The sequence below is a fragment of the Idiotropiscis lumnitzeri genome, chromosome 9 (assembly GCF_059441095.1).
Source record: "Idiotropiscis lumnitzeri isolate Australia: NSW breed Sydney's pygmy pipehorse chromosome 9, RoL_Ilum_1.0, whole genome shotgun sequence".
Lineage (NCBI taxonomy): Eukaryota > Metazoa > Chordata > Actinopteri > Syngnathiformes > Syngnathidae > Idiotropiscis > Idiotropiscis lumnitzeri.
Window position 1 is genome coordinate 12,789,360 of NC_142399.1, and position 14,615 is coordinate 12,803,974.

The window sequence follows — 14,615 nt, forward strand, 5'->3', positions numbered from 1 at the left end:
CAAACAAAGGCTTCGTCTTTAGCGTGACAACTAAAACAAAGAATCAATCAGCGCACCCTCTCAAACCGTAAACTCTCTCACCCCACACACTTCGTCTCTGCTTTCCATCTTCTGTATACATATCGTGACAGCTTCACTTTCTAGTTTGTGTGTGAGTGCGTGCATGCGTGCGTGCTTAGGACATGTGGATAGTTGTCACGAAGCCCTTTTGTACAAAGAACCCAAACTGAAAGAAATGTGTTGAATTTAATCGATTTCATTTCGTCAAGTGGTTGCACAAACTGAAATTGTGTTTGTGTCTAGTCTACTTAAAACACTTCTCTGGATCCAGGTGATTTTACTTTGTCCGATCATTTTAAATTCCAAACATTTTTTTTCAGTGCACAAAAGGGACAGCGAAAGAGGCTTAGGTGAATAAATGCCTGCTCTGTATGAAAGTCGGAGGCCTGTCTCACTGGCCCGAAGACGAGCTGGTGACCTGACGCGACACAAGTCTTCACATCTCACAGGGATTTGCCGGCCTGCCAGAAAGTTGCGGAAAATTCTAACAATGTTACTTTATTTTTTTTTTATCTGAGACCTTTTTTCTCCAGCGGGTCTCTGCGACATCTCTGAGATGAATGCTGTAGACGACTCGTCAGTCTCCAGCAGTTCTCGGAGACCTCGCGGAGACCTTGCAGTTGGTGGGGTGGGTTCGGTTGTCTCACCAATGCAACGACTCTCCGAGACGACAAAGTTGGCGCGACGTCGCCTTAGACAAGCCTGCCTACCAGGAAATCGCACTGCAGTCGAGATGAGACGGGCCCTTTCCCAACACATAATAGCGAGATCAAATTGACCTGTGTGATGTCGTTTCAGAGGCGCAACACGGCTGTGTGGGAGAGCACTCGAACCTGCGCTCTCACGCCCTGTTTCTGGAAAACAGTTATTGGGTATTTGGGTCCTAATCTTAGTTCTTTTTTTCTCTTTTTGCAGGTCGACCTGGAGCCTGAGGGGAGGGTGTACGTTGTCATTGATCTTTCAGAAACCTCGAGTGAAGGTACGATCGGTTCCCTTTTTTTGGGGAGGGTTCAGCTGACGACAAAACTCACTTTACTCATTCACTGCCGTAGACTTTCTATTAGTCTGCTATTGGTCAAGTACTTTTTTTTTTTGCTTATTTAAATCTTATTATGCCACTAGATGGCGATGTTGTATTGCTTTAGATTTGGGATCAGCACAGCTTTTGAGTTGATGATAAAGATGAGGCAGCGAATCTCAGCTTTCCACGTCCATTATGAGGCAGTAAATGCCAACATGTTGGATGTCGGGCAATTTCAGGCACCTCGCACTCTAACAGCATGTGCTGCACTGCTTTGACAATACAATAAAATACAGTGAAATACATTTTTTTTTATAAATAAGAGAGTCTACTCTTTCTTTTGGTAGCTTTGGTGCTTACATGGGGACAGAACACAATTATCTGTGGGTCTTGGAAGATCAGTAAAAATGCTCAAATATGACTATGAAAAATCAAGTGGCAGTCAACGAGTTAAGAACCAAACACACACACACACACACACACACACACACACACACGCACACAAGGCCAGTTACATGACACAGAGCGAGTGGTGCATAAAAGGGCCGCAGAGAAGGATGACTCATTGATGAGTTAAGTGGAGTCTTCTTTTCTAATACCATGATTCCCATCGAGGATTTGAGTGACAATTTCTCTGGAAATTGTTTTTGATTATTTACAAATGTACAATTGTCCTGCCATCTATGCCACTGACGTATTTGCCAGTCAATTTCAGTAGTCATACTTTTTCTTTTTGTGGTGTGCGATGAGATTCTTCTCATGTAAAATGCCCACCGTAGCTCAGGAAAGGTTGTAAAACAAACAATGATCAGGGATGACCAAATCCAGTGCTCAAGGGCCAATATTCTAGCATATTTTCCATGTTTCCCTCCTTTGACACAACTGATTCAAATGAGCAGGATCGTTAGCAGGTTTCTGCAGAGCTTGCTAATGAGCTGATGATTTCACTCGGGTGTGTTAGAAGAGGGAAACATAAAAAATATGCAAGATAGTGGCCCTCGAGGGCCGGCTTTGGACACCTCAAAATACAGCAGTGGGAAAGGTGTCATTAGGAGGCAAAATAGCCACTTTTTTCCACCTTTGTCACATGTGTGCGTGCATAGCTTTAAATTGTAGTCATTACTTAAATGTGTTTGCAAAACCCCACATCACATGGATGACTTGAGAGCTGCAATCAACCCATTCGCTCCTACACGCACGCACGCACGCACGCACGCACACTCGCACCGGACAAAGTGTCCTCTGTTGCTAAATAAGCTCCCTGCTATGATACAGCAATATGCAGTGACGTATTCTCCCAAATGTCGGTGGAAAGCGCTTGTATGTGCCAGACAAAATGTCCCCATAAAGACACAAAGGTGCGATGTCGTGTGTGGTGCCATACAAAATAGAAAGACAAGAATAAACACATACTGACACTGAATATGTTAAATGAACTTGAACACTTCAGCTGTGTGAGTGCACGTGCGTCACATCCATTGCCTTTCATTTTGCTCCATACAGTTGTATAGTGCCATCTAGTGTGCACGTGGTGCAATTATGTCAGACAACTGCAAAACAAAACAGGAGGGATACTATTCATGATCGCTGCACCTGCTATGATGCAATGCGTCTTCTAATTCTGGTTGTGTAATTTGTATTCATTGTATTGATTTGAACTATCTTTTTATTTAGCTTTTTTTTAGTCTGCTGTCTGCAGCAAAGTCCCCATTGCAAATAAGAATCTTTTCTCAATTGCCTTTAAAAAAAAAAAAAAAAAAGAGGTGTTATAAATGAAACTTTGAAGAAATGCACACAATAAACGCACTTTGTTATAAAATAAAGTGTACACCTTGTAAAATTTGTGCCTGGTGGAAAATTTGATGGATTCCAGATTTTTCCCAAATCAATGATGTAGCTTTGTTTTCGCATGAGTTTTTCATGAATTATTACCCCATCTTAAGTGTTGAAAATAGCTTCAGAACTTTAACGATACCATGTTTAGTGTGTTTTGTGTTTTTAGAACTCATGAAAACCTGTGGTTTTGGAGACCAACAGCAAATATCTAAATCTAAACCACCGCTAACATAAGTGTGCACACCCTGAAGGGCAAATGGACATTTTGGGCCTATTTAGTGTGTTTGTTTTTTTTTAAGTTTGTGATGCAAGGTCGGATGTGTTCAATTTGGTATTGTTGTTTGCTGAAAATGTATTGTTATTTTATTTCCCTCTCTGAGAAAGACACAACACGGCAGAACTGTAAAGCGAATTTTTTTTTTATCAAGCGTCAGATTCAAGGATGAAAAAAAAAAAAACATGTTCTTGTGACTTTTTGTGTAGCGGCGACTGTCAGTAGCGACAATGAGGAGCGCGTCTTTCGCCAGCGGATGCATCCCAGGAGGCGGCAGGGCGCCCTCCGCCGACGGGTGCACCAGGTCAACGGCCACAAGTTCATGGCCACCTACCTGAGGCAGCCCACCTACTGCTCACACTGCCGCGACTTCATCTGGTCAGTCAGCCGCACACACAATTGCCCTCACACCCGCGCCCTGCTATGTTCCACTTCACCTGTGGCCCATTCACGGAAATCTCGTTGGCAAAACGAGGCTTCCAGCAGTTTAATGATGCTCTCAGTTCAAGTTTGGTGGAAAACAAAGCGAATTACAGCGTTTGTATTTCAACCAACCAAGTAGCTGTAATTTAGCAAAGTTCATTCAAGTGAATGGAACACAAACAGGAGTGCGCTACACAGCCCTGCTCGCAGGCATGTATTCTTTATCTTCTGAGAATAATTCAAATATTGCTGCTGCTTACTGAGGCGATCCATATGGAGTGGACCCCGCTATTTGTGGACAATAGGGACCAGGTCAGCCCGCAAATAACGAAAATCCTCATTGAAATGATAACGTATGAAATGCATCGGGGAGGGGGAGGGGATTGAGTAATTCTTCAAACACCCCGGAATCTTGAAAAAGCACAGATTATAATTAGATTATGAATAGAAGTATTGATGTTTTTCCATTAAAAAAATAGTGGTGGGATATTGACGTGGAAAAATCAAAAATGTATATTTTTAAAAAATCTGGAGAAAATGCAAATCTGTAGCTGTCAAACTGTGAATTTCCGTATTTCTGTATTACACTGCTCCCTAGTGGCCATAACGTGCACAAGTGAAAGAATAGCACAATGGGCATTGAATTGTTTGTTTTCATTCTATTGAACGATATCATTACTTTTTACCCTTCAGGGGCGTGTTGGGCAAGCAAGGCTACCAGTGTCAAGGTAGGAAAGAGATCACTGATGATTCCGTCCTCTTCTCGATTCACATGTTCACGTGTTGCCTTCTGGTGCAGTCTGCACATGTGTGGTCCACAAACGCTGCCACGAGCTCATCATCACCAAGTGCGCCGCCATGAAGAAGCAGGACGACAAAGTGGAGGAGGTTAGCGCCGCCTAAATGGAGCACCGCATGCGGTCGAGGCCAAAGCATTATCTTCTTCTTCATGTTCTTCTTCTTGCCGTCGTTGCAGCCGGTGGCCTCGCGGCGGTTCAGTGTTAACTTGCCACACAAGTTCCGCATCCACAACTTTAAAGTTCTCACTTTCTGTGACCATTGTGGCTCGCTGCTGTGGGGTCTGCTGAGGCAAGGCCTGCAGTGCAAAGGTACGAGACTTGACAAGGATTTGAAGTAGGTTTGAAACTGGACAAGTGTGTGTGCATGTGCGTGTGTGTGTCAGTGTGTAAGGTGAACATCCACAGGCGCTGCGAAAGAAACGTGGCGCCTAACTGCGGTGTGGACGCACGCGGCATCGCCAAAGTCCTTTCCGATCTCGGAGTCACGCCAGACAAGATCTCCAACAATGCGCAGAGGCGCAAAAAGTCGGCACACTCGCAGGTGGGTGTCGACTGCCTCCATTTGCGCCAGCCAATCGGCTTTGCGCTTCACGATGGCGTTCTCCCACCTGGGGTTGCGGCATTTCATTGCGTCCACTAATAATGCCAATAATTAAAAGATTTGTGATTTAATTTTAGCAAATAATAATCGTTTAAAAAACAAAACAAAACTGAGAACATGAAATCAGCAGAGTTCGATTGATGGAAATTCCAATTGTTTGGATTTTAGACAAAATGTGATTCTAATTTATGCAAAAAAAAAAACAAAACAACACCAAACAAACAAAAAGCAAGTATCACTTCATCTGTAAAAGCAAAAACAGTTCCTGCAACCAAACCACAAAAAATCATTTAGGACTCAAAAATATTTAAGCCCAAGGGAGAAAAGCAAAATAAGTTTATTTTAAGCAGAAAATAACAATTTCAGCCGGAAACTATTTGAAATGCAAATAAATCCAAACCAAGCAAAATGTTTTTTTTCTGCCTTATTTAAACATAATGATAGTGTTCTGGGATTTGGAAGTATGGCGCGTCATTGTTGCTGATTTTTGTCTGCGCCACTCCCTCAGGTTCACGACCCCGGACGGCATCCCACCTTACCTCAGAGCCATGAAAACCACTCTAGGTCGGCCCCCACGTCACCGTGCGACCCAGGTACTCACTGCCAAAATGATCATCATCCTCATCACCTCCTCCTCCTCCCAATTTCTTTTTTTTCCCCCTTTTTCTGCGTGCGTGTGTGCCTAGAAGCGAAGGAGCTGGAAAACATTTGCAAAGCTCTCTCCTTTGACCACCGCGGCCAGGAGCTCTCGTCGCTCACGTCGTCCGCTGCCGTGATAACAGATGAACCACGGGCAAACAACCAAGTCAATTCTCACAGCGCCGCTGAACCTAAAAGAATGAATCTGAAAGACTTTGTGTTCATCAAAGTGCTGGGAAAAGGAAGCTTTGGAAAGGTCAGGATATTACATTCGTTAACCTTCGGTGTTCTGATTGGACCCACCCTCCATTGCGAGCACTTGGACAGTGTTAATTCAACTCCAAACACATTTGTCTGAAATCATCGTTCCCATTGAAATTGGGCTGCGGGAAAAAGTCAACCAAGTCGGATAACCAGGCCACAAAAATAGGTTGACGCAAAATGTTTGCCCCTGAAATTTTACGAGCGCCATGTTACTGACGTAACTTTCAAATTATGAACTTGAAAAGGATTCATTAGTGACAGCCTGACATTGTAATGAATTTAATGTGTTGTAGCAAAAAAAAAAAAAAAACGGATACATTTCTGTGAAGAAAATTATCACTCTACAGTGTTGCACTTAAAAAATTAATTATGTAGAAATGTAAAGATTTAAACAAATTCTTGTTTCAACGCTAATCTCTTTCCATTGTGTAAGGCTCGACCACTGGGGGCAGTGTAACACATCCAGACATGTACTACACACAGATTTATTGAGAAAAAGACGGCGGTAACTAAATTGCAGCAATATTGGTCATTTATTGCAGAGGATAAAGAATATATGCCTTTGAGTATTTCCATATTGGAAAGAAATGGCATGCACAACTGACAACACAGTTTTTTTCTTTTTGACTATGTGAATTGCATTCTTCTCGATCCTCTCATATTAGCTCACTTAACAATCATAGTTAGTATCATAACATAATATCCAGAATATTATTTGCAATAAGGTAAGATATTCATGAATGGTTAGGTTCAGCAACAGGTGATTTATTTTTTTTCTGAAAAAAATAGTATGGTTGTCAATGGCAACGCATGGTAAAATCCGAAACGCAAAAACAAATGTGAAAGGGAAAAAAACTGAGGTGTGCAAAAAAAAAAAAAAATCGAAATAGATTTTTGAACTCATCAAAAATACATGAGGGGACGCGTAAAGCCATTTGTGATTGAAATTTGCTGTTGAGCGGTGTTATCTGTCTTTTTATTTTTATTGGTCTTCTTATGTATGAGTACAGAATAGTGACTTGTCGGCGTGCTTTGTGGCATTCAGGTGATGCTGGCTGAGTTGAAGGGCAGCGAGGAGGTTTTTGCCGTCAAGGTGCTGAAGAAAGACGTCATCCTGCAGGATGACGACGTGGACTGCACGCTGACCGAGAAGCGCATCCTGGCGCTGGCTCGCCAACATCCCTATTTGACGCAGCTGCACTGTTGCTTCCAGACCCAAGTAAGAAGAGCGCCTGCATATGCACATACCGCCTGCAGGGGGAGCCAATTGGCCACCTATTATCTGCACATCTGCACGGCGGTCACGATTCAATTTCAAGTGGGCCGGATTCCTTTCTTAGTGGCTTAATAAGATATGAATACATGATTTACATTGTTTTGGAGCAAATAAGCACAAGGACATTTAATCACATTTCTTGGTCATCTAGTTGCAAATCATATGCGTGATCTGAAATGTCTTAACAAAAACGATATCATCCGTATAATGAATCGGTTTTGTTCACATCGGCAACTTCCAGATCACAGTGGATGCATAGTCAGCATGCGACTCGCATGAAGCACTATCTTTTGAGATTGGCATACATTTGCGCATCCATCTGGATAACGTTCCACAGCAGTCCAATGCAACGAGTGAACGCGCCAAATACAAGTAACCCATTTACAGAACTGGGCACTTGACCCTTTTTTGGTAGTGGCGCTTTTGACGAGTTGTGAGGCAATTTTATTTGCCCAATTTGATGAGTAGGTTGGTCGCTACCACCTCCAGCCTTGCTTAGTTGAGCCATTTTTTTTTATTTGTCTCCCCCCCCCCGCCCCAAAAATGGGCTCCCTGCCGGGCCGGAGGGGACGGACTACCCAGCTCTGCCCATTTCAATAATCCCACGGCATGTTTCTAGAGCATTTACATCACCCTAATTTAAAGTAAAATGTACTTCATGAAATTTACGATGCACTAAATGCCGCGACCCAAGGGGCCACTGGAAGGGCAACAACTTCCTGTGACTGCTGGGTGTTTTGTCTGGCCGGTGTTGCATAAGTGTTCCCGCCATGGAATGTATACATGCGTTGCGTATGCGTGCGTGCGCCCGTGTGTGCGCGATCTGAAGGTAAATCCGACCCCTTTTCATTTCCATCAGAGCCTGACGGCGCTGAGACGTCAACGCAGGTGCAACCGCTTGTCAATCGACAGCCAGCAAGTACAAGCCGTACAAAGTGTACATCACTGTCAGATGTGAGCAGAAATAATAAGTCATCAACACAACTGCAAATGCGCGTTGAGGTTTTTGGCAATTTTATAAGTTCAACTTCAATCACCCCCCCCAAAAAAAAACAAAAAAACAAACACAGCATTAGGCAAAGATTTCGTTGTGCCCCCATTAAGCTTTCAAACAAAAGCTAAAATTGAACCAACATTTTCGTTATCAAAATCAAAGAAAAATGAGAAAACTTAAAAAAAAACACTAACTTATAAAACTATGTAAAAGTAACTGCAATTTTTGCAAAATGTCCTTCATTTTCATCTCTGTGAATTAATTTCATTTAAGATTTTTATGGTCATTTTGAAACATTTTTATTTTGGTGTTACTGTCAGGTCATACTGAAGAAGGAATTTTGAACAATTGTTCCACAATTGTTTACTTTGCTTTATCTAAAAAAAAACAATAATAAAAAAAATATATATATTTTGCATTCTATAAATCTTCCTGAACTAATAAAAAACTAATAAAAAAATAAAAACAAAACCAAAATGAAGCATTTTCTGAAAAAAAAACCTGAAAAAGAAATAACAAATCTTTAGTACAAACTAATTAAAACCAATTGAATATTATAAAACAGCAGTCCAAATGATGTAAAAACGAACCATAATGACAATTGAAACCGATTTTAGCATTGGCCTCCACGAGTCTAAACATGGTGCAGCAAATATTTGCGGATAAGTGATGCAACCATTCTCTGAAATCTCAATTAAAAGAAACAGAACAATTTTCAGTTACGGAAAAAAAAAAATCACACGAGGACAAAGGTCGCGTCGATAACGTCAATTGGCTGAGGTCAACAATTTTGATGAGTGCGATGTTTGTTTATTTTCTTGGAAGGTTCTGGAACACTGCATGATGGCGTCTCCTCAAGAAATCAGCTATTCCTGTTATGTCGCTCGCACAACAAACACACACAACACACACACACACACCCCCACACACGCTGGGTGGGCGACCGCGAGGTCACATGACATGTTTGCGCATGCCCGTCTCGTGCATGCACGCACACACACACAAACAAACGCACACACACACCCCAACACGCACACCCCCACACACACACACACCCCCACCCCCACTGGCTTCAGACAAAGGGATTCTGGCTTCTTATGTAACATTTTGATACTTATCATGCGTATTGTATGAACCCGCCTCTCCATTCCACTACACACACACACTTGCACCCATATAGTCTGTGATCACAATAAGCATGCCCTCAGAGACGCACTGTATACACTGTGCATTCACACACACGCAAGCGCACTTCCTGCTTTTGGCGTGTTACATAACGCCAGCTCAGCCAGCTAATAACGAGGTGACCTGTCGGACCGCCGCAAGCTGTGAGAATTCGGTTTTTGTTTGTTTTTCGTTTTGTTTTTTTTAATCCCACTGAAATAAAATCCCATTGCCCTTGCATTCCTTGACGTGAAAGTTGGCAATGAAATACTTGGCCTCCCAATTTCCAAGTCAGACGTCAACTTTCTTTCTTACATTCACAGTTAGACTGCAGTAGTGAATCGGATGCCTCATATATCAGCACGTATGCTCTGCATTGTTTGCTTGCTTTGTGGTCATCCTTACACACACACTGAGTGAATAAGAGTGATTCGCAAGATGGTGCGCACAAGTGGTGTGCAGGTGCGATGTTAAAAGTGCACCAGATTGCTTGTGCCCCTGCGCATTTGCCTACCAACCATTTTACTTTTTTTTCCGAGTGGGGTGATTGGATGGTAGATGCGGATCGTATGGTGTTGGAGTGAACCTACACAAAGTAATTACTTAATGTACTCGTTTGTTCTTTGGCCATTTCAGTCAAGCTGAGCTGCGAGCGTGATCCGTAGACACGACAAATGTGGCAGTGACGGGGGCTGAGCATGGAGGAGCCGCTGACGAGACGGCCGATTTTGTGGGCATCTCGTACGGCAAAATGTGACCTTAAGCAAAACTGGTCTGTTGTGAGGAGAGACTGGCCAAAATGAAAAAGAAATAACTAATTTAGCAATAAATATGTTATTACTTGATTCAAGGGACCACGGAAAATGCATGTGGTGGGCCGGATCTGGCCCCCGGGCTGCCAATTTGCCACCTATAACTTAGCAAGCTATTGATATTATTTGCAATCTGTGTACATGTGCCCAGTATATATTTACAACATTTTAATTATATAAATAACGCGCATTGTTAATTCAAATTGTCTAATCTTAAACAAATTGTCTTTGATAATTTAAGATTTTCAGCGTGAAATCAATTAAAATTAAAATTTCCTAATCCAGTTCAGACATGACTTCTTTTAATTCCACATATCAGTCATGGCCAACATTTTGCGACCACACTTTTGGCGGCCCAAGACATCCTGTCAGCTTTGTTCTGCTCCTTCCTCCTGATCCTCCACCTCATCCTTGTCCTCCTCCCTGCTTTGCAATCAACTATGGCATCATGCTGGTCCTGCTTATCGGCCTAATTACAGCACAGAAATGTAAATACGGTTATGCAACGGTAGCGGCGGCTGCATTCCATGGAAGACTATTGCAGGGATGGTCTGGAACGCAAGTCAAATCATGCTATTGATCATCTTTGACATCCTCAAGATTCTAATCACCTCCCCTGCCTCAGTGCCCAATTACTGATTATATGGAAAGTATTTTATTTTATTTTTTTTGATAATAAGATCTCAATTATTCACATAATAAAATTGGCATTTAAAGAGACAATTGATCGGGGTGAGCATTGACACATAAAATAGGTTTGCATGTCAAAATAACATCAGTACTAAAATCATCTCGGCTGGATGATCACTTTAATAAAACGTGTAGACAGATTCTAATTAAATGTGAAATCTTTGAAGAAAATGCGAGAGGGTTCATAAAGCTTTGCCGCTAACGTACGTGCTAGCACAAGTATAAGATGAGCTAACATTCAAGGGATTTTTTTTTTGAATTACTTTTATAAACAACCTGAAGCAATAAATGAACGTGAAAAGAATCTTGACAATGATGACTTGTTTGAGGCTCCACAACGCTTGAGAGCTAATGGCGTCGCTCCTGTACTGTATCCCTTACGCAAGCCTCAGACATGATCAGAATTGTTACTTTGGCCAAACATTAAAGAGCAACCCAAGTGTCATGGGCTAATTGCTAGCATATTTGCTACTTTACAATATACTCAATGGAGGCTAGCTGTACGACATGATAGTGAATTTAAAATGTAAAATAATAAATCCAACACAATAAGATCATCATAAATGTGAATCTTTTCCGAATGTAACTTATTTTCACCCCAAAAATAGGACCAATTTGGAATGCAGTCTTTCCTTACCTTTTGCGCTAGCTGAATTTCTGTTGGGTTGACGAGAGGGTGTCTTTCCGCCTTTAGCACTTGCGGCCAAGGTTTTTTTTATTTTATTTTTTTATATTGTCTTCCATTTAGAAGACAAAGAAAAACGGCAGTCATCGCAACTAGATTTCGGTGCCCGCAAGAAGGGTTTCCAGAGGCAAAAAGGTGGATTAACCTGCCAGGGCTTGGCTTCGATGCGACGCTGGAGTCTGGTGAAGGTCAGCCATTTTAAACTAAACTCACTCACATTAATTTCTGAATGTAATTGTTAATCTGCAGCATCTATTTCAACTGTTTGCTTGCACGACCTGACGGTTCTCCGTTTTTTGGGGCACACCGAACGGCACATCTGAACAACGTCCCGAGTGTGAGTGGGGCAGTGCGCTTGGAGCATATTCCCGAACGTACCTGCAACGAAGGAGTCAGGATTTTGGTGGCCACCAGCTCAAATGGTCATGGTCTCAGTTTTGGTTAAACTAATTTCCTCTCTAAAAGTAGACTTAGAAGGAAGAAAAAGTGAAAGTAAACCTGAACTTGATGAAGTTATGGTCTCAAGCCACAATAACCAAACCGTGAAGTAGCGGTGGAACACTGCAGTTGTTCTTTCTGGCTTATTAAGCCAACAATATACGAGTCTGGCCCCCCATGGAGGTGAATGTGACCTGCGAATTCCAATGAGTTGGTCATGTAAAATATTGGGGGGAAAAAATTGAATAAAAAAAATGTGTGAACCCCAAAATATGATTGCCTCATATTACATATACACAACAAATTCAGGAATAATCTTTTGAAGTCGAAGACCAGTAAAGTCTATCCGTTCAGCTAATATTACATTTGTTTGAAAAGGGAGGTTGGTAACAAAAAACAAAACAAAACACAATTGCAATAATTACAGCATTTTTACAAATGAAGAAAATTTACAAGTTTGGTATTTTCGCACGAAAGCTGACAATCACATAATATGTTTTCACGGGCCACATAAAATGATGTAGCGGGACGGATCTGGTTCTTGCTTTGAAATCTTTGGTTTAAAGGGTTGTTATTTCTTCTTTGTTTGTTTTTCTATTTGTAAGCTGCGGCAGTATTGCTGGAACAACATCAACATGGGGGTGCCCTGCGGCCAAGCGGGGATTTTTTTTTTTTTTTTTTTTTTTTAAGGACAAATTCTTGACAAGCTTCCAGGCCCACACACACAGACTCACACACACACACGCACACATTGACATTTAAGTGGCAGCATCAGTGTGCGGAAATCAGCTCGGTCATCTTTGGCAGGATGAGGCTGAGCCCTAATGGCTCGCAGTGTTCCGAGGAAAATGGGCCAGAAATTCTGCGTTTTTTGTTTTTGGTTCACGGACGACATCATGCGTTTGTTAGCTCCCGAGTGACCTCAGTGTACTCACTTTGCTTGGCCTCGATCATAGTGTGCTAGAAGAGATTTAGACTCGATCTCAAAGCGACCTCATGTCAAAAATCCTGGAGAAAGTCACGCACACTCAGTTGACGGCATGGCCTGGATGAACTTGACCTCCTGAAGCTCTTCCAGTCTTGTTTTAAAGGCTGCACAACATAGCCAGCTTTATGAATTGTTTTCAAAGACACCCTCATGGCAAATGACTCTCTAACGGCAGCGTTTGACACTGTTGACCACGATGTCTTATTGACTCGGTCACAGCACCTTGTGGACATACGTGGCTGCGCCTTGGATTGCTTTGCATCCTCTCTGGCATACCAAAACATGTGTGTCAGCCTTTGCTCCTATGTTTTACGGGGTTCCACAAGGTTCAATTTTGGTGCCACTGCTTTTCTCTTTCTATTTGGTGATTCTAGGGTTCATTTTGAGTAAACACAGGATTTCCTTTCATTGCAATGTTAATTACTGAAGATGTCTCCTTGCAATTGCTTTTATTATGTCTTGGGTGGCTTTGAATTTCTTAAGCTTTAATGACAAGAAAACTAAAGGTTGTGATGTTTCGTCCCAGCTGGCCATTGTACGACTTTGTGAAGCCAACCGTTTCAAATTTGGTGTACTGTAGAGGCCAAGCCAACGCTTTAAGCCACTGAGATGCTGCACATGGATAACCTAATTAAAATGTTAATGGTTACCGCGTCTGATGATTCAAAGTTTGAGTCAAACTTACCAGATGAACACTTCGTCCATTTTGTTTTCCTTCAGAAACTCGAACAGGTTTCTAAAACGCTCAAAAACATCCGCACGTGCAACACCATGTGCACCTCTCGTGGACCACTGGATTTACTTATTTGTATATAACAAAAAAAAAGTTTTAAAAAGAAAAAAAAAATCTGAATATTTTTCTTTTCTGCTTTGGGAGCCAACTCTCGTTTTCAATCAACAGAGCAAGTGCACACGCACACACTAACAGTCGTAATAGTGTAAAATGTGTGGACAAAAATAATATTTCCACCTCACATTAATGCTGATGTTGTTTGTTCTTGATGAGGTGTTTGCGTGAAACTTAAAAATATGCGCTCTATCATATCATTAGTTGCTATCTTGCCGATTTGGTGTCGAGCGCAGCTGTTGTGGAAAGTAATCACTTCAATTTTTCATTACTGGAGATTGTTCAAGAGAATCGAAATGCACAATGACGCTCAGGCTTCCTGCTGGGCTCACACAATGGCCTGGACGAGATCCGTCAGGCTCTTTATATACACTGCTGTTTATATCACAACACACACTCACACACACGCGCGCACATCAACTTCCTATAGGAAGAAAGAAAGCTGGAATGCAGGAAGGTCCAGAACAGAGCTGGCAGGGTGCTGTACAGTAGTGGGTGTGTGTGTGTGTGTGTTTGCGTGCGTTAAAGGAAGGGTGTCACACGGGTGTGGAGGGATTGGATCATTGTTGTCTCCTGTCGTTCAAATTTGGCCTCAATTTTTTGGGCCTCTTATGCAACTGCATTGCTGACGAGTCAATGGTTTGTCTATTAGTGCCATGCTAAGCGAGTGCTTGGACATTGACTGGCGACCAGTCCATGAATTGTCTAAGGTGGGGAAGTCCAACTTTGGTATCAATGTCTCTGTCCTCCAACACACCTGATTGAAACGATGAGGATGGTTATCAGGCTTGTGCAAAGCTTGC

At 42.1% G+C, this 14,615-nt stretch overlaps 1 protein-coding gene across 1 annotated transcript in view; it reads left to right on the top strand.

Annotated features, from left to right (window-relative positions):
- Window positions 1-14,615, top strand: part of LOC148330294 (protein kinase C epsilon type-like) — a 29,611-nt gene that overhangs the window by 6,174 nt on the left and 8,822 nt on the right. The window contains exons 2-10 of the mRNA XM_088304381.1: window positions 976-1,039; window positions 3,401-3,569; window positions 4,308-4,342; window positions 4,414-4,502; window positions 4,591-4,723; window positions 4,798-4,955; window positions 5,524-5,608; window positions 5,702-5,910; window positions 6,964-7,137. Coding sequence (XP_088160507.1) covers window positions 976-1,039; window positions 3,401-3,569; window positions 4,308-4,342; window positions 4,414-4,502; window positions 4,591-4,723; window positions 4,798-4,955; window positions 5,524-5,608; window positions 5,702-5,910; window positions 6,964-7,137 — 1,116 coding nt within the window. The remainder of the gene's footprint in view (window positions 1-975; window positions 1,040-3,400; window positions 3,570-4,307; window positions 4,343-4,413; window positions 4,503-4,590; window positions 4,724-4,797; window positions 4,956-5,523; window positions 5,609-5,701; window positions 5,911-6,963; window positions 7,138-14,615) is intronic.